This window comes from Rhamphochromis longiceps, unplaced genomic scaffold (genome assembly GCF_057381845.1).
Source record: "Rhamphochromis longiceps isolate RC_006_pf unplaced genomic scaffold, R_longiceps_female_GT1.1 unmapped_scaffold_1, whole genome shotgun sequence".
Lineage (NCBI taxonomy): Eukaryota > Metazoa > Chordata > Actinopteri > Cichliformes > Cichlidae > Rhamphochromis > Rhamphochromis longiceps.
Genome location: NW_028187221.1, coordinates 644,978 through 664,657, shown reverse-complemented (window position 1 = coordinate 664,657; position 19,680 = coordinate 644,978). Strand labels below are relative to the sequence as shown.

Below are 19,680 nucleotides of genomic sequence, written 5' to 3'. Positions count from 1 at the left end.
CGTGGCTCCACACTTACCGCTAAAACTTCAAACTGAACGAAAATGTGAATGTTCCGGGGAAACACCTCCGACACTGAGTCACAGTATATGTATCTACTGTATAGAGAGAGAGAAACAAAGAGATATTTATTTATATTAGCAAGTGCGCTTAAAGTGGTTAAAAAACTGTCTGTCCATAAAGAAAATAGAGTTTAAAAGCTTTTATAATTCATGTGTTCTAAGATGTTTTTGTGTATACTTGCTGCTAAATTGCAGGTTGTTCATGTGAAACTAAACTGTTGGCTAATTTCAGGTTGATCAAAACGAGCAGCTTAACGAGTGCACATGAGAACAAAATTATTAATATCATTATTATTTTTATGAAATGATTTTCTTTCTCGGAGCAAAATATAAAAATGCAAACATCCAAAATTCAAACTGGGACGTTTGGAGAAGCTGCGTTTAAAATACTTTGCTCTGCTAAACAACACCTTGAAAATAGTTTTTAAAAGGAGAACTATTCATATGGGCCTAATAACCCCTCATCTGTCTCTGAAGGTAAGTCTTTATCTTTAAAAAGAAAAAAATAATACTTACCTTGTACACAGAACTACTGTGTTTTTGCTACTAAATCATTCGTGAAGGAGGGTTTTTGTGTGAATTATCTTGTAGCAAGTGTCACCTGGCAGTTTGCTGCCTTCCGTCGTGTCAGCAGAGGAGCTTTGAAAAGTTAGGGTGAGTGACGTGAGGTCAGCGCTCTTCTGTGGGAAGTTCCACAGACGATTAACTCAGAGACTTTGGCTGTTTGATTTTGATTATTCAGTATTGTAGGTGCTCATTTTTAATGCGTGTTTTTCGACTTTCTAGTGTGACCAAGGGTTTTAATGGTTGAATCAATCAAGTTCTAGATCGGCTGTGAGCGGGGAAATCAATCAATATAGTACGTATATTGATTGTTTTTAGTGAGCATTGTAGTGCTATTTGCTTGGACCTTTGGTTTGATAGGTCTCATGTGCGGCTGGGATATTAGTAGAATTTGTTGTAAATCCTGTCTGGGAATGAAGGGGAAATGTATGCTTAACTGATGGAATAATAAATGAAACATTTATTTCTTTGGATATTCTATTCGACACTTCAGTGCTCGGTTAAAATCTTTTTATTAAAGTTTTCGTTCTGAATTCAAAGTCCGTCCAGCTCCGAGTTAATTGGTAGTATAGTCGTTGCCTCATGTGAACCACTTCCATGATAGACTCACTAGATGGCACAATAGCCCCAGTGACTACATTTTTTTTTTCTTTTTCATTTTTTTGTGCATCTGGACGTAGCGTTTTTACAAGGAGAAACGATTAGTCACTCATTCAAGTGACTTCTTCTTCAGATGGTTATTTATAAATGGCCTTCTTGACTCCGCGCTTAAACCAGCGTTCCTTCCTGTCCAGGATGTTACATCCTCATCATTGAAAGAGTGTCCACTGGCCTGTAGGTGTAAATAGACTGCAGAGTCTGGGCCTGATAGCTCAACTGTGTTGTGCCATCCGCTTCACCAGAGGTTGTTTGGTTTCCCCGATGTATAAATCCTGCAATCCTGCTGGCACTTAACAGCGTACACTATGTTACTGTTAGTGTTGGGGGACCCAATCCTTGGGTGGACCAGTTTTTGTGTGTTGATGTCGCTGCCAAATAAAATATAAAATGACTAAAACACTATACAACAATACCTGACAAGAAACACTGGCATGGTCTTACATGATAAACATTACTGGACTGAGAACTGAAAACTTTATAAATGTAAATATCGATATACGTATTTCTATTTTGTGTGTCTATTGTACACATTTTGAAAAGCCTCTATAAATTCATCATGAATAAACAAAGACCTCATGTGGCCTTTTTGTGTAACTTCACTCAAAATCTGTTGACGGCTAAGTGTTTAAAATATGGGACTTTAATTATGTTTATTTGTTTTTGAAGAGTGTTCAGCAACAAAAGCCGTTTGACCAGTCATCCAAAATTATTGAAAAAATAATTTTAATGTTCAAAAAAGTAATAAAAAAATAAAACAAAGAATTTACATAAAAAAACAATGCACAATACAATATTATTAATCTGGTTTTTCTGTCTCAAATCTTAACACCACACTGTAAGGAAAGTCGAGAAAACTCAACACAAGTAAACTGTAAACTCTTGCTTCAATCACATTCAGTTCAGGTTTTGAAAAACACAAATTCCTGCTGAGTAAACAAATGTGTGAGCTGCTAATAAGAGATCTTCTGCTGTTCAGTCAGGTGCACTAACCACTACACTGCAAATCCACACAAAACGTATGTTTATCCAGAAAAAACCGTGTATCTGCAAAACCTGCAGCCCAAAAAAAGTCAACGCTGTCAAAAAGCATGTGTTTGTGCTGGTGACGGTGAAAGGGTTGGATCATGGTTTAGTTGGCTTCTCTCAGGTCTCCACTTTTTAAACCAGTTTTACTCAGTGACTCAGTGAGGCAGTGGGCAGCCATTGGGTGCCCGGGGAGCAGTGGGGACGGTACGGTTCTCATGGTTCCTCATTTTTCCGAAGTTGTCATTTAGGAACGTGTTGGGTGCCCGAAAACGTGACATGTTGATGATTTGTCACCCAGCGTTAAATGTTACGCTTTGGGAGTGAGAACGTGTTGCAGCAGTACCTCAGGGTAGCCATCTATTGGATTCAAACCCCTGCCCTGCGATCATGGGGCCATCACTCTACCTACTGAGCTATCCCCCCCCCTCCTTTTTTTTTTTTGAACAGTGAAATTTGTTTTATGCCCAAATTATTCTGCAGATCATCAGGATGAAAAGTTATTGGCTGTGTTTGCACAGCCCTTTAAAAAAAAATGCTTTCATGACATTATTGTGTGTCAGGTGGTGTCAGGGATATCCAGACTGACAAGTAGGACATTGAATGTTACCTCTCCGGTGGGAAGGGAGCCTGAGATTGTCTAAATTGTGGTCTGTTCTATAGTAAATGCAGATTTAAAAAAATTAAGAAAACAAATAAGATGGGGTTCTACAGAATATGATTGTTTGCTTGCAGGACACCAGGAGAGATGAGTTCTCTATGACAGATGGTGTGGTCAGTGAAGATGGCCGCCTGCAGGTTCAAGGTCATTGAATCTCCAGCCCAAATCCACTGCCACTGTACTTAAGGGAAGAGAAGTTAAAGACTTTCTCCTGCACTTACATTTGGATCACCTAAATCCATGACAGTCATTCAGGAAGTAATGTCTGGACTGGAAACAAGCCATCCTTAAAGTATTACAACATACCAAGCTTCTGTGTTTGAATGCAAAACAAATGTATTGTTTGATCTAGAGACTGCACTTATGACTGAACAATATATAATGAAAATAAAATGCATGTAACTTGTAAAACAAAATTGTAGGAAGTCTAAACTTAGTTTCAGAATCATGAAATCGGAGACTTTGTTATTAACCTCACAGTGAAACAGTGTTGGCAGTATAATTATTTGTTGTTCAGAAGAACAGTGTCCAGTATGTTGGCTGATTTACTTTTTTGCATTTGGAAGTAAAAGTTGGGCTGATTTTGACGCCATTACAAGAAATGTTGTTAACTATTCTTTTTGAATCATACTTGCATTCAGTGTTGTATTAATATAAGTGTTGTACTAGAAATTGTGATAAAACAATGTCAAGTTCCCACAAATTGCTCAATTTCCCACAAATTGATTTTTAATTTAGAACTTAAAACGTTATTCTTAGTACTATATACTTGAAATTAATAAGTTGTCATAACATATTATCTTAAGTAAGCTTTACTCAGTTTTTTGAGGCGAAGAGTTTGAATAATTTTTTTTGAAGTTCTGGGAAATAGATTGTTACGGAGCCCCGGAAAGGACACTGGAGAAAAAAGTCATTAAGAAGAACTTTTACAAGATTTTGCAAAACCTTTGCGAGATCCCGAGTTACTTTTGCAAGATCTCGCAAAAGTTCTTCTTAATTTTTTTTTCTCCAATGTCCCTTGCGGGGCTCTATAGCAAACTGCTCCATTGTACAAACCTGAAATCTGTGTGTAACTGCTGAGCCGTACGATGGGCAGAAGAACATTTATGATCAGAGCTCTTTTTTCTAATACAGCTCATACAGCAGGAGTGTATGGGCTGCTTTTGAACTGACACTCAAACAAGATTTACAAGTAAACCAGGATTAAAAATGATCAATGATGACACATATGATCTAAACATGTAAACACAGTTATGACCACCATCATTGCACCTGACCAAAGACATGACTTTCTTACAGTCTCATTAACTAAAAAGAAACTGCGTTACAACTGTGACTGCTATATTGCGAACTCTGCGCGCTGAACACTTGACCGCTGATGCAAAGCTCATTTTGGTGCGCTTACTGTGTTTACATCTTCAGGGGTATTCAGAGCAGGGAAAGTTTCACACACTCGACTGACAGCTTTAGGTCCATGTCACCATTGTTCATTCTGTTTACATTTCTTTCTCATTTTGAATAACTCAACACTTTATATTTGGAATGAGAGAAGGGGAGGAAAAGAAAACAGGAAATTAAGGAGCAGGACTTCCAATACTAAACCTTTAATAAAGACACTTTATTAACCAACATTACTTTAAAAAAAACCCAAAACCCAAAACAAACCAAGGTTCGCTGCCACGATGCTGGCCTAGTTAAAATAGCAGCTCAATAAAATAGTTAATGGTGGAGACTGGCCACCAGGGGAGGCAAACCTACAGAGAGGAATGCCCAAGGGGTGCCACTAATTACTCACCCCTGCAGTCTCTCTGCAATCCTTACTACCACTCTTACTGCAACTTAAAATGTTGCACTATATTTGCTTTTCAGTGTGTACACTCACATGCATGAGAGGGAATTCCACCACAGGTGGAAGCAGTTGTGTCTCCACTAAAGCAAATAAAATTAAATCTATAAATCAAGCAATACAAAACACGAAACACCTCAATAAATAATAGAGAAAGAAACAGTAACACACACACAGAGACACACGTACACACATGCACTTTAAAATACAACTTCAATTAAAAGCAACATCTGGCACATCCAAGCTGAACACCAACTGAGTGCAGTGCAGCAGAGGTACATGCAAATGGTACACCAGCACCATTAAAACGTAATAAAAAGTTAACACTAAAACACCATAAAACAAAGAATAACCAATCAATGCCAGTCAACATGACAGCAACAAAGCAACACAAGACTACAACAAGACAAGAAGATGCGACATCGTGGCTCCACACGCTAAAACTTTAAACTGAAAGGAAATGCACGGCTGAGAAAGTAATGGGTTATTGTTCCGGCGAAACACCTCAGATCATTGAGTCACAGGATATCTATATATAGATATTTATTTATTTTAGCAAGTGCATTTAAAGTGGTTAAAAGAAACTGTCTGTTCATAAAGAAAAGAGAGTTTGGAAGTTTTTATATTTGTTCTAAGATGTTATTATGTATTTGCAGCTAAAGTGCAAGTTGTTCATGTGACCCTAAACTGTTGGCTAGTTTCAGCTTCAGAGTCACTGATGCGGATCAAAACGAACTGCGGCTAAACTGAACCTGCTTTAAGAAAAGAAATTACTGGGCATGAGCTATGTTCATGTCAACATCTGAAACACAGGCAAAATCCATTAAACAAATCAGCTGACCAACAATAAATCTATGGAAATTGAGACATTAATATATTAAAGATAAATCAGTAAAAAACAATCATGAAACAGGTTTATAAGGCAAACATTCAGCATTCAGTCAAAACTCCAACACTTAGATGTCACGGACCCTCAGGGGTCCGTGAGCAGCTATTATTATTATTATTATTATTATTATTATTATTATTATTATTATTATTATTATTATTATTATTATTACTACTACTACTATTTGGGGTCTGTGTCGTCTTCTGTTCTGTCCACGTTTGTATGTAGAGTGCGTGTGTCTGCTTCTCTCTCTCTCCCCCCGTCCTCGTGGCTGTTGACGGAAGCGCGCGTCGTGGGAGAGGCGTGTCCGGGCGACTGTCGTCATCGGGAGTCCCTCTTCGCTGTTGCCGTGGCCCACCTGCAGCTGATTACCTGACCAGCTGGTGGTAATCATCCCTCCCGGCTAGGAAGAGGTATTTAACCTGGACTCGCGGCGACAGTCGACGTGGGATTATTACTCCTGACCGGTATAGTCTGTGCGAGACGTGCGCTCTTGGTAGTCGGCTAGCGTGTGTGGCTAATTGTGGTTTTTCCTTCTTCCTCCAGGAAAGTCGAGCGAAGAAGCGAGTTGGGGAGCACACACACTAAGGGGGCTACAGCACGGGACGCACTGGGAGCAAGTGATGGGCACCATTGACAAATTGCATCTCTGAGTTAATTGTTGGACTGACCCGTCTATTCACTGTAAATAAAGTGCACTGTGGCATCGCAGAGTCCTGCGTTTTGGGTCCTACTTTCCTCATCCCCATGACATTAGATCTCTGATTAGAAATTATCTGCTTAGCTCAAGCTGAGTGAAATTCTGACTAACGGGAAGTGAACATGAGGATTAGTTTGAAAATGTGCACACATTAAAAATATAAAACGACTTTCTTATCCTGTGTTTTTGATTGATTAACCTTGTTTATGTAATTTTTATTCTTGATCAGTCAGGACCCGTCATACACAGAAAAGCAAAATTATTAATATCATTTTTATTTTTATGAAATGACTTTCTTTGTGTGAGAAAAATAAAATAATGCAAACATCCAAAGATCAAACTGTTTCAAATTCTTCGCTCTGTTAAACAGCACCTGGGAAATAGCTTTTAAAAAGTGAAATTTTCTCATTTGCTAATAATTCTGTCCTCCTCTGTCTCTAACGGTGAGTCTTTATCCTTTTTTTTTTTTAATGATGACCTTCTACACAGAGCTACTCTGTAAGGCGTATGTCCTTGAGATCACTTCCCACACGTTACCGTGCTTCGTGAAAACGTGTGCTGTTGCGGTGACTGTAACTCTGCATGAGACTAAAATTTACTGCATGAAAGTTTACATGTTATCTTCAAGTGTATATTTTTTCTGCTCTGTGTGTCTTCACATCACTAATTAGACATTCTGTATTTTTACACTCAGTTGAAATATGAGTAACAACATGCAGGTCCACTTTTTATAAAGAAAAAAGCTACCTGCCAACTTAATTCACAGTCCATATGGACCTAACAGAAGTGTTTGTAATGCTCACGTTGGACAATGTGTAAAGGCCACTGATCATACAGATTTCCTTCCTTTTGTTTAACCCACAGAGACACCAAGAGGAGGAAGGGAGGAAACAGTTTCTGAGTGTGGACATAACATTAAACAGACAATTAAAAATTGAAAAATAAAATACAATCGTTAGTATGAAATATCTCTCATTTTTTGCCTCAATATAACTGCAAATAATTTGCAGGTTGATGATGAAAATCCTAAAACTATTCTTTCAGCTGTGAGCTACTGATGCTAAACAGGCTCAGGATTACTTACACACCAAATAACAGACAGGTAACCTAATTAGCATCTTTATAATTCACTTCGTCGAGGCTTCGTCTCTGATTTGCTGTATTATCAGACTAAAAGTACTTTTCTAGATAAACAAAAGTACTAAATAAAACCACTAAAACACTATACCAACAATACCTGACAAGAAACACCAGCATGGTCTTACATGACAATTATTACTGGGCTGAGAACTGAAAACTTCATGAATGTAAATATAAACATATGTATTTGTGTGTCATTTTTTCAAATTTTGAAAAGCCTCCATACCTTCATCATGAATAAACAGAGACCTCATGTGGTCTTTTTGTGTAATTTCACATGAAAATCTGTTGTCGTCTAAGTGAACACAATATGGGATTTTAATTGTGGTTATTCGTATTTGAAGAGTATTCGGCTGCAAAAACAGTTTAACCAGTCATTCAAAATTATTGTATAAAAAGGTTTAATGTTTAAAAAAAGTTATAAAAAATAGTACAAAGAATTTACATTAAAAAAGCAAATCACAACACATTAATATGATTCTGGTTTTGTGTTTCAAATCTTAACATCACACTGTAAAAGTGAAAAAGCAGAGAAATTTCAAAACAAGTCAACTTTAAACTCTCACTTCAATCACATTCAGTTCACTTTTGAAAAACACAAAAATTCTTCCTGAGTAAAAAAAACATGTGAGCTGCCAATCAGAGGCCTTCTTCTCTTCAATCAAGCGCATAACCCACTACACTACAGATGCACACAAAACTTGGTCTCTGTAAATTAAGTACATCCAGAAAGTAAACTGAAGATACATAGAAATGATTCGCATGATACAGTCCTGATCAAGTGATCAGACCTCTGGTAACAAAACAGTTATACTGTTTTGTTGTTTTTTTATACCTTCACCCTAAAGAAATTTTGAGGTATCGGCAAAAGTTGTGTTCAAACAATCGAGGTATTAAAGGTTTTACAGAATTGCTACACCGCTAACATCTAGTGTTTGAAATCATTTGAGCACGTTTTCAAAGATCAAGTGAATCATTAGTGTTGTACAAATTAATACTGGCACTAATTTGTTTTCAAAGACAAAGAGGGCGAGGACACTGATTACTGAAGGAAATGGAAGTGAAAACAGACACTTTAGTTACTGTAAATTCAGTTTTAACTGATTAAGCCAGTTAAAAAAAGAGTTCAGAACATGCTAGCTGTCCATTTAAACATGTGTGCCGTCCAGAAAAGCCGGACATCTAGCTGCAAACCCTGCTCCAAAAAACAAGTCAATGCTCTTAAAACGTAAGTCTTTGTGCAAGTGAAGGTGAAAGGCTTGGATCGTGGTTTGGTTGGTTTCTCTCAGGTCTCCGCTTTTTAAGCCTGTTTTCACTTTGGTTGACTGAAGGTGTTTCATGCCTTAACATACAACAAAAACAGTGAATCATGACTCTGTTAATACTGCAAAGCAAAGTATTCTGGACAGATTAACAGCTTAGACAGCACAACGGAATATGTATCAGAGATTGTTTGATGTGCAGTAAACATCAGATTACGAATAAATGAGAGAAAAAAGAAGCTCTAGAGGTAACTTAGAGGTCAAATGTCTCAGCATATCAGAGAGTGAAAAAGAATGAAGTAACTTTCCAAATGTGAGATGACCGGATGATAAAGATGGAATTACTTCTGATTGTGGTTTCAAGTGTTTTAATCGTCTCCCTGTGTGACAGACTGAAAGATTCAAGAACAGTTAAAGCTGCACAAACTTTGATCAGATGAATGAAAGAGAGAAAGTGCAACACAGATGATGTTTAAGACGAGTACCTGCTCTGAGTTTTCTTTCTGAGCTGGAGAAAGATGAGTGGAGCTAAAAAGCCACAGGCAACCAACAACACAGAGGCAACCATGACTGAAATCCTGAGAACTTTGAGACAAACGGGAAAGGAGAAAAAAAAATTAATCTGAACACCTAGAAAGTAACAATACACTGAATCTGTAAGAAGTACAAACATTAACATACCTAAATTTCTTTGATTAGATCCTGATGTCTCATTTAACCCTGGAAAAAGAAACACAAACATTAGATTAGAGTAATGATTCATTCATAAATAAATGACTTTGAAAGAGTTCTCACCATCATCATCATCATCATCATCATCAGGAATCGTCACCATCACCTCTCTGTGAGGAGCAGAGAGCACTCGTGCTGCACATCCCACCTGTGTGCTGTGTTTACGTGAACCTGAGAGCACAGCTGTAGTGGTGACAGTGAATGTAGCGTTGGTGTTGGACACACTGACAGTGTTGTACTGTGAGAAGCTGAGGTCTTGTTGTGAGACACTGAGTGTTACAGTGGGAGCAGGTCGACCAGTGGCTGAACAGGAAACAACCCACTCTTCAGTAGAGTTTGACTCTCTGACATCAACAGCAGGTTCATGCAGCTCTGTGAAGGATCAGGACATATCAACATGTAATTACAAACACACCAGCTGCAAACACATTTATGTCCAGTAAATGTTGACATAAATGCCTGAAGCATTTGTTGTTGGTTAAAGAAGATAAAATTCTTACCAAAGACATGGAGGCAGGGTTTCCCTGTCAGGGAGCCTTCAGGATAAGTGTTAAACAGACAGTGATAGCAGCCTTCATCCTGCTCCGTCACATTCCTGATGACTATGGAGCAGTTCTGTAGTCCAGTGTATTTAAACTCAACTTTATTTGTAAAGCCATCATTCACTCTCTGACCATAGTACTTGCTGTAGGTGGCAACATTTGTCTCCACATCATGTGAGATTTTCTGCCATGTGACCTGAAGGACGTCTTTAGTCTCCAAGAGCTGACAGCTGAATTCAGCATCTTCTCCCACTGCTGCCAGCACAGTCTGCTGTGTTTGGATCACTGCTGTTAGAGCTGTAGGAGATACAGTTTGAGAAGTCAAGAACTTTCAGAAAAGTAAACTGTCATTATCATGTCACTCTTATTAAGGCCTGTCATTGTCCTAAAGGAATTTTTCATACCTTTTTTTAAATTCAAATTTCAAATTCACATTCGTTTTTTTTCTACCACTATTGTGTGCATAAATGTTTAACTATTGTGAAATGTCCATCTTTCTTAGAGGTCAAAGGTCCAAACTGTGATTTTTATTATTTATTTTAAGTATATCATAATACATTTGTGTGAGTTTATTAGCAATAAAAATATTTTTCAAAGGCAGTAACTTTTATGATGATAACAGAAATATAAAGCAATAAAAAGAAACAAAGAAAGTTCTGTGGGCGATGTCCATAATAACGTCTATGGACAAAGGTATCACATCGTAACGTGACGTGATAGCTTTGTACCTTAAAAGCTGCTGGTAGCTGCGTCTGCTTTTAAAATGACAAGCAGCAGAAGTATTTGAAGAATCTCAAACTGTAGGCTGAGCAAAATCAGGAACAGCGTTACTTCATTTAGACAACCTTCATCTTCATCTTATTTACACTCTGCGCCGTTGAAGTCACGTCATGCAAAATCAACTTTTCCTGTAGCCCCTTTCAAATTTAAAACGCTGTAAAAGAAACACTTCGTTTCTTAACAAGGCGTTTATTTGAAATTTGACGAACTCGTGTAATATCACACTCAACGCTTACCCACTGAAAAGCGGTTCCACAATTCAAATTATACGAAAAAAAGAGTGTAACACGTCCGTGTGGTCTAGGGTGACCAACCGTCCCCACGCCTAATGATGTTTAAAAGATCCCAAAGCGCAAGTGCATCTTTTCAGACGAACTGCAAAAGAATTTCCCTCGTACCGACCCAGTACTGGTATTTTTTCTTATGTAGATGAGGCATTATTTCTGTACCATTATTTAATTCCAGAGGCTTTTAAGTTATTTTTTGCAATTGTTGACTTGTAAAAGCCTATATGACATATTTTATTCCATAATTCATTAACCGCACAGAGAAGGCATCGTTTAAATATGTTATAAATATGTTTCTAAGCAAGTTCTTCATGACTGAGCCAAGTGTCCTCTTTTTTTGGAAATAAAATAAGATCACCCTATGGTCACATACATAGACGTAGGTATTCTGGAATAAAAGTTTCTTCTTACCTTTGTCAAAGACTCCAAAAATAAAAACGGCAGTGACATAATGTGTAATTCTAAGCTGTGGCATTGTTGCTCCATGCTGCACCGCCAGAAGTACCGCCAAAGCTGGACAGTATGGTTGCGAAAGAAACCGCTACTACTTCCGGGTAAATTGTTGTAATAATTTCTGTAATGTATGTAAAGAAGCAATAATGCCTGATGATAAAACACATATTTCATGATTATAAGGACATAGTAACAGAATTTGTCAGTAACTGATGGTTACTTATTACTTAAAAGTGCAATAACATACATCGCAGTTGCCTTTATGATCCCCGTATGATAATAGTACAGTCCAGAATCATATTATCTTTTACTACATTTCATGTGGTTTAAAAAAAAGCATTTCTGTCACTAAGAGAAAAGAAATGTTAGAATTTTCTCTAAAGTCATGTTTTCAGATGGGATATTAAGCTATAGGACATTTGTTGTGAGAGGTCTCTCTGTGGAAAGCTGTTATATTCTCATCTATTTACAACTAAATTGCAGGTTGTTTGTATAGATCCCAAAGTCTTTCAGCTGCTGAACACAGATGTTCATCAAAACCAGCTGCACATCGTAGTGTAAAGTTACCAGATAAACTGAAACTCTTTGAAAAGAAATTAATATTGAATACACGATATTCTCATGTGAGTCAAGAATAATATTCAAATGAAACATACTATAAATATATATTTATTCTACTGTTTCACAAATCCTTTGTTTTGTTATCTTTCTACAGTTACACGCATAATTCCTTTTAAAATATGGCATTCCCCTTTAGAGAGAGGTGCCAAACATTCATAATGAATAAATATACATATATATTTAATGATTCCAAAATAAATCAATAAATCACACACTTAAATAAATCAACACTGAGCAGCACGGTGGTTAGCACTGTTGCCGCACAGCAAGAAGGTCCTGAGTGCAATTCCACCATCAGGCCGGGGTCTTTGTTATCCCTGTGTTTGCGTGGGTTCCCTCCGGCTTCCTCCCACCGTTCAAAGACATGCAACTTGTGGGGATAGGTTAATTGGATAATCCAAATTGCCACTAGGTGTGAATGTGCAAATGGTTGTCTGTCTCCGTGTCTTGGCCCTACGACAGACTGGCAACCTGTCCAGGGTGTGCCCCGCCTCTTGACCTATGACAGCTGGGATAGGCTCCAGCCCCCCCCCTCCCCCCCCCTCCCACTACCCTGAAAAGGATAAGCAGAAGCGGATGGATGGATATATTTAATGATTACAAAATAAATCAATAAATCACACACTTAAATAAATCAAAACTGTCGCCCATTTTTTACAATTTAAAGTAACATGATGGGCCAAAACAAAACAAAAACAATTATATGCAGTATGTGTATTTTTTACATATTTGATTACTTCTCTAACCTAGAACACTAAAAAGAACAACAACATGAAAATATGCACAGTGAAAACAAACAGACATATTTTTCATATTTACAGTATGTTACATAATTACAGACACGGTACAGTTGTGTAAAAAATTCATTATGGTAAACAGAAAGTTAATTAAGCCCCAGTACGATGATTTCTTTTGGTGTAGTCCTTTGTTTTTCTTCAGGATTGAACTTCTTTGTTGTTACCGTTGTTGTGGAAGTTTTCCATTAAATAAAGCCTGCAGACAAGTGGTGAGCGGTAGCTAACATTCTTTAATCAAAACAAAGAACAGAAAACTAAGCTTGGTGGAGAGACGGTCAGCAGAGTCTCTCAGGCTACGTCCACACTAGCCTGGATAGATTTGAAAAAGGCGTTTTCATCACACTAGCGTTTTCAGTCGTTTCACAGAGTTGTGCGTCCACATTGAAACAGCCGAAAACGCTTATGTTCCAGCACTGCGCATGTCAAAATTGAGAGCCATCAAAACAACTGCTGTATAATGCACTCCACTATCTTTGTTTAATTGGTCACATGACTGCATCACATGACTAAAATGCGTCTTTCGTGTTAGAAAGTCTGCGTTTTCAGGAGAGTTTTCAAGTCTCAGTGTGGACATGAGGCCAAAACGGAGAAATACGATGCATTTTCAAACCAAAACGCATTAGTGTGGACTAAGCCTAAGAGACAAAAGACTCTTCCTGTGGAGTGGTCTGCTTCCCCCAACATCCTTACCAGGCCCCCACCATCTGTCGAACTGCATGAATGTGAAACATGCTAAGGTCCAGTGGCACTAAGGCAGTATAGGATTAATTAATGTGACTAATACATAAATAAAAGAAGTTCTTATACACCATCTTGTGGGATACTTTCTGTCATTCAAATCTTTGTTTCAGTTTTCATCAAAAATGAGTCTTCTTGCGGGTGCTGATGACAACACTTGGTTATGATTTTGTTGAGTTCGCTCAGGAGTCTCTTGTCTGACTTCCCTGCACTCTTGTGTATCAGTCCTTAAAATGAGAGCAAACAAAAAAGTTAAATTTTTTAAATATTACTGTATGATTGAGAATAAAGTTACAGCAAAGTGTGAGAACATTTAAAAGATTGAAAGTGAAATGTAACAACAGAGGCTGAAATTTCCAGTTGTACATTCACAGGATGAAGAATCACTTACTCATCAGTGTCTCTGTTTGCAGTTTCAGGTGTTTCATTCAACTGAATCGCCATGTGTGAAAGACTGAAAAATGTAAGAAATTTATTAGATTTATTATTGCTAATACACTCACACAAATGCATTATGATATACTTGAAATAAATAATAAAAACCATAGTTTGGACCCTTGACCTCTAAGAAAAATGGACAGTTCACAATAGTTCTGAAAGTTCTTGACTTCGCAAACTGTATCTCCTACAGCTCTAACAGCAGTGATCCAAACACAGCAGACTGTGCTGGCAGCAGTGGGAGAAGATGCTGAATTGAGCCGTCAGCTCTTGGACACTAAAGACGTCCTTCAGGTCACATGGCAGAAAATCTCACATGATGTGGAGACAACCATTGCCGCGTACAATAAGTACTTTCGCCAAAAAGTGTGTACTGACTTTACAAATAACGTTGAATTTAAATACACTGGACTACAGAACTGCTCCATAGTCATCAGGAATGTAACAGAGCAGGATGAAGGATGCTATTGTCTGTTTAACACTTATCCTGAAGGCTCCTTCATTAGTAAAACCTGCCTCCAAGTCTATGGTAAGTAGGGATGGGTATCGAAAACCGGTTCTTGTTGAGAATCGGTTCCCACTGTTTCAATTCCTTGGAATTGTTTGCCATTTTTGCAAACGATTCCCTTATCGATTCCAGTCGCCCCGAATGACGTCACCACGTTGCCGAGCGTCATTTACCTGGCAGGAAACACGGCGCCTAAGCGGCTCAAACGCTCAAAAGTTTGATTATACTTTATGAGAACCGATGACAACAGGGCAACTTGCAAAGTAGATATTTCATTTAAGGGAGGAAACACTACGAATATGCAAAAGCATTTGCTCACAAAACACGCGATGACACGCGTTTTTAATTCCGCTCCGGACTCGTGACTCTCAACCAGCAGCAGCGCTAACGTTTGCACGTCCTCTCCCGTTAATGCGGCAGGTAAATAATCAACTAACAGTGCATATTATGTTAGCGCAATCTGCCTTATTACAAGACCTGCCATTACTGTACATGTAGGTGACCATGATGAGAGAGACAGAGTCTGGCTGGCGCTCGCTGGTAGTTCTCGCTGCAGTCTACCGGTAGCGTCTCCTTTCAGGCCAGGATAGACGAATGTCACCGAGCAGTGTCTAAGTTTGTGGTCAAAGGCTTGCACCCATTTGCCACAGCAGATGCCCCGATTTTTGGTAAGTGAATGTGTTTAATTGTAGGCAGGGACATTACTGGATATTCTTGTGTAATTGCTACAGAACAATTTATGTTATACTTTGTTATTGCTACAGAAGAATATTTATTTTATTATTTTACATTTACAATTTTTTTTCCTGGACCCTGTGACACCCCATTGAAGAGCCGTAGGCTGGATCTCTTAAGATCTCACTGTTGGGTTTGTAAGGCCATGTTACTCCTAAATTTCTATCTTGTTCAAAGAGAAGATTTAAAACAAAGTTCTAAGCTAATCGACCTTAGTGTTCTCCTTTTTTAAAAAAAAAAAAAAAGAATCGATAAGAGAATCGATAAAGAATCGAATCGTTAAACAGAATCGAAAATGGAATCGGAATTGTTAAAATCTTATCAATACCCATCCCTAATGGTAAGTTCTTGAAACAAACATAGTGGACATAAATGTGTCAGCTGGTGTGTTTGTAAGAACAGGTTGAAGATATTTGCTGCACAAAAATCTATGCAACATAGACACGGTTTAAGAGGAGTACCTGTTCTGAGATTTCTTTCTAAGCCAGACACAGATGAGAACACCAAGCACCAACACCACAGAGGATGAAGTCACTGAAATCGTGATTCCTTTACGACAAACAGGAGAAAGAAAGTGATAAAAATCTGAACATCTATCAAAACAAAATAGGATCAGGAAAGCTGACTTTAAAACATACAAATGTTAACACACCTAAATTCCTTTGATTAGATCCTGACTTCTTATCCAAACCTGGAAAAAGAAACACAAACATTAGAATCACAGAGTAATCATTAATTTATGAATCGGTGATGTTGAAACAATTTCTCACCATCATCATCATCATCTTCAGGAATCGTCACCATCACCTCTCTGTGAGGAGCAGAGAGCACTCGTGCTGCACATCCCACCTGTGTGCTGTGTTTACATGAACCTGAGAGCACAGCTGTAGTGGTGACAGTGAATGTAGCGTTGGTGTTGGACACACTGACAGTGTTGTACTGTGAGAAGCTGAGGTCTTGTTGTGAGACACTGAGTGTTACAGTGGGAGCAGGTCGACCAGTGGCTGAACAGGAAACAACCCACTCTTCAGTAGAGTTTGACTCTCTGACATCAACAGCAGGTTCATGCAGCTCTGTGAAGGATCAGGAGATATCATCAACATGTTCTTACAAACACACCAGCTGCTCACACATTTATATCAACTATGTTTGTTTGAGTTCAATTCAATTCAAATTAGGCCTAATTATTCAAGACCTTGCATGTGAGTTGTCAGGATATCAAGATTTTGAATTCAATCTAGATTTAACAGGGATCCAGTGTAGAAAAGTCAATATAGGAGAAATATGCTCTCTCTTTCTAGTCTCTGTCAGGACTCTTACTGCGGCATTTTGGATTTGAAGGCTTTTCAGGGAATTTTAGGACATCTTGATAATAATGAATTACAGTAATTCAGCCTAGAAGTAATAAAAGTATGAACTAGTTTTTCAGCGTCATTATGAGAGAGGACATGTCTAATTTTAGAGATATTGTGCAAATGGAAGAAAGCAGTCTTACATATTTGTTTAATATGTGCAATGAAGGACATAGCCTGGTCAAAAATGACTCCAAGGTTCCTCACAGTGTTACTGGAGGCCAAGGGAATGCCATCCAGAGTAAGAATCTGGTTAGATACCATATTTCTAAGAAATTTTAGTGCCAAGTAAAGCACATTTTATCTGAATTTAGAAGCAGGAAGTGAGAGGGCACACAGGTCATTACTTACTTAAGACATCCCGGCAGTTTAACTAAGTGTCAACTGCATAACAGTGAAACTGCAAGCCCTAAACCTGTTTCTGTACTGCGATGAGGGTACAGTACTCTTGAAATAAGCCATTCCTCTGCATATGATTAGTTAGCTGTTTTACAACTTCAGTTCTAATCTGTCATCAGAGTCACTTATTGTTGGAAAAGGAAGGTTTAAGTTCTCACCATAGAGTTGGAGGCAGGGTCTACCGATAAAGGCTCCTTCAGGATAAGTGTTAAACAGACAGCGATAGCAGCCTTCATCCTGCTCCGTCAAATTCTTGATGACTATGGAGCAGTTCTGTAGTCCAGTGTGTTTAAACTCAAATTTATCTTTAAAGCCATCATTCACTCTCTGACCAAACTGCTTGCTGTAGGTGGCAACATTTGTCTCCACATCATGTGAGATTTTCTGCCATGTGACCTGAACGACGTCTTTAGTCTCCAAGAGCTGACAGCTGAATTCAGCATCTTCTCCCACTGCTGCCAGCACAGTCTGCTGTGTTTGGATCACTGCTGTTAGAGCTGTAGGAGATATAGTTTAAGATGTGAGGCACATTCAGTTTTCAATTAGTCCATGTTTTTCAGTTTTCTGTTTAAATTCAACGTCAGTATTTGCAGTAGTCATTAGTCTATGTACCGTCATTAAAGTTTTACTATAAATATGGTTGCTAAATATAGGTTAAGTGCTTCCAACATATATTAAATGTGAATATTTTCAATAGGAATAACTTTGTAAATTTTGTCATAGGCTGCCATTTACACATATGTCATTACTATGCTTAAACACATTAACTCCAGTTCAGTTCTGCTCAGTCATCAGACTGTATTGAATTATGTCAAAAGTCCTCCGCGAGATAAAACATAATTTAATGGCCAATCTGCAGCAAACACATGTAACTGCACATACTGTGAGTGGACGGAAATGCTTCAGGACCTGCCTGAGAATCTCCTGGATTATGAGATTGCCTTAAATTAAAGTATTCTAATGGTAGTTATTAGTACTTGCACTCATAAACTCCAGAAAATGACGGTATTTTTAATTTATTTTCTAGAACAAACACGGTATAAAACAGCGGTCACGTTGCCGCACGGTGCAACTCGAGGTTGTTTCGTACTGCTTTGAATGTCGCCCATGTTCCCTTTTGGCTCCGCCCTCCAAACTTTGAAAAGTCGGTGAATGGCGGGCTCACCGTTCAGTTTGGGGAAAGCGGAGCAGCCAGAGGGAGCACTGAGAGCTCAGACTACGCGCGAGGAATTTGAACGCGAGAGCTGCATACCTGCACCCGTGAAAATACTTTGTCGTGATTACGCTTTCTCTCCCGATGAAACGCTGGACAGAGAGAGGACTTTTTGTCTCTTCTTAAATTTGCTCGAACATTTTTACAGCGCCATCATAGATACGTAAGCGCGCCTCTGCGTGTACACTATAGAGACCTAAAAACCAACTGCGTGTAAATCTGCCTCCCACTTAAATACTCAGTTAAACCCAAACAGTCCAAAGTACCAGTTCACCTTAATGAACATCCTCACGTTTAACAAAGAAGAGGAAGAAGTCAGTATTTTCGGGAAGAATCGCTTATTGGCCCATGCGCGTGTGTAACATTGACACCCAGTTTCAGCTCACCTTTGTGAAAGACTCCGAAAATAAGAAGATTAGTAACATAATAACATGTAACTCCAAAGCGCGGCATCATGCCTCCGTACTTTACCGCCAAAACATTCAAACTGATTTGACGTGTAGGCTGGGCAAGTCAAAGCAGTTCCGGGTTAATAGTTCATCACAGCACTTATATAATCACATATAAACTAATAAAGTAGCTAAAAAAATTAGATAAAATCACACCTGAGTGGTATTATAATATAATAACAAATAAATTATTCAACAGGCAATGTTCAGTTATCACTTCAACATGCGATATGAAGAGCGAGTCTCCCCTCTTGTGCTGCAGTGGTACAGTCCTCTTTTTATGTAACCACATACCAGCGCACCAAATATCGAAGTCAACTTTTCTGTTACATTGTCCAAGTTTTTTTTCCAGCTTGTTCTGAAACTTCCTGACAGGAAATCACAGCAAAACAAAGATAATAACATTTCAGGTATATAAATTGTGGGTTTATCTTGAGAATCCCAGAGAGGCTGTAGGCTACCCTTTTGTGTAAATTACATAATATTCTCAGCACCACTGAAGACCTTAGAGTGAAAAAAATAGAGCTGAAACTTTTTTTTATCATCACATACAAATAAACAACCAGTATGCAAAAAGTGACACAATATATCAGTAAAGACACAGAAGAAGAAGCATTTAATGAGATATTGTGGAGAAACAAAATATCACATGTGTGTTTGCATTTTCTCCATTTTGCACAGTTGTTGTTGACTTTACAAAGATTTATACATTTAGACAATTCTTCTGGCAACCTCCTTTATCAAATTACAATATTCCTGTGAGGTTAACAGTGTCATGTATTTTCTATCTCCCCTGAAGCTGGGTTTGTGTTTCTTTTCATTTACAAACCA

At 38.3% G+C, this 19,680-nt stretch overlaps 2 protein-coding genes across 4 annotated transcripts; both read right to left on the bottom strand.

Moving 5' to 3' along the window:
* Window positions 1-7,941: 7,941 nt before the first annotated feature.
* LOC146640810 (nectin 1a-like) lies at window positions 7,942-11,659 on the bottom strand. Of its 3 annotated transcripts, XM_085399875.1 has the most exons (7): window positions 11,558-11,659; window positions 10,038-10,376; window positions 9,601-9,909; window positions 9,487-9,525; window positions 9,291-9,390; window positions 9,151-9,197; window positions 7,942-8,885 (listed from the first exon to the last, which is right to left on the bottom strand). In XM_085399875.1, exons 1-7 carry the CDS (start codon window positions 11,619-11,621, stop codon window positions 8,692-8,694), a joined length of 1,092 nt encoding a protein of 363 aa, XP_085256001.1. In that variant the 5' UTR covers window positions 11,622-11,659; the 3' UTR covers window positions 7,942-8,691. The 3 variants fall into 3 exon arrangements, with proteins under 3 accessions (XP_085256001.1, XP_085255999.1, XP_085256000.1); XM_085399873.1 differs by lacking the exon at window positions 9,151-9,197; XM_085399874.1 differs by lacking the exon at window positions 9,151-9,197 and having other exon boundaries at window positions 9,487-9,526; window positions 9,605-9,909.
* Window positions 11,660-12,805: 1,146 nt separating this feature from the next.
* Window positions 12,806-18,886, bottom strand: LOC146640809 (nectin-3-like). The gene is made up of 7 exons (XM_085399872.1): window positions 18,787-18,886; window positions 17,346-17,684; window positions 16,207-16,509; window positions 16,089-16,127; window positions 15,898-15,985; window positions 14,147-14,209; window positions 12,806-13,982 (listed from the first exon to the last, which is right to left on the bottom strand). The coding sequence occupies exons 1-7, from the start codon at window positions 18,854-18,856 to the stop codon at window positions 13,865-13,867; spliced, it is 1,020 nt and encodes a 339-aa protein (XP_085255998.1). The 5' UTR covers window positions 18,857-18,886; the 3' UTR covers window positions 12,806-13,864.
* Between the last annotated feature and the right edge of the window lie 794 nt (window positions 18,887-19,680).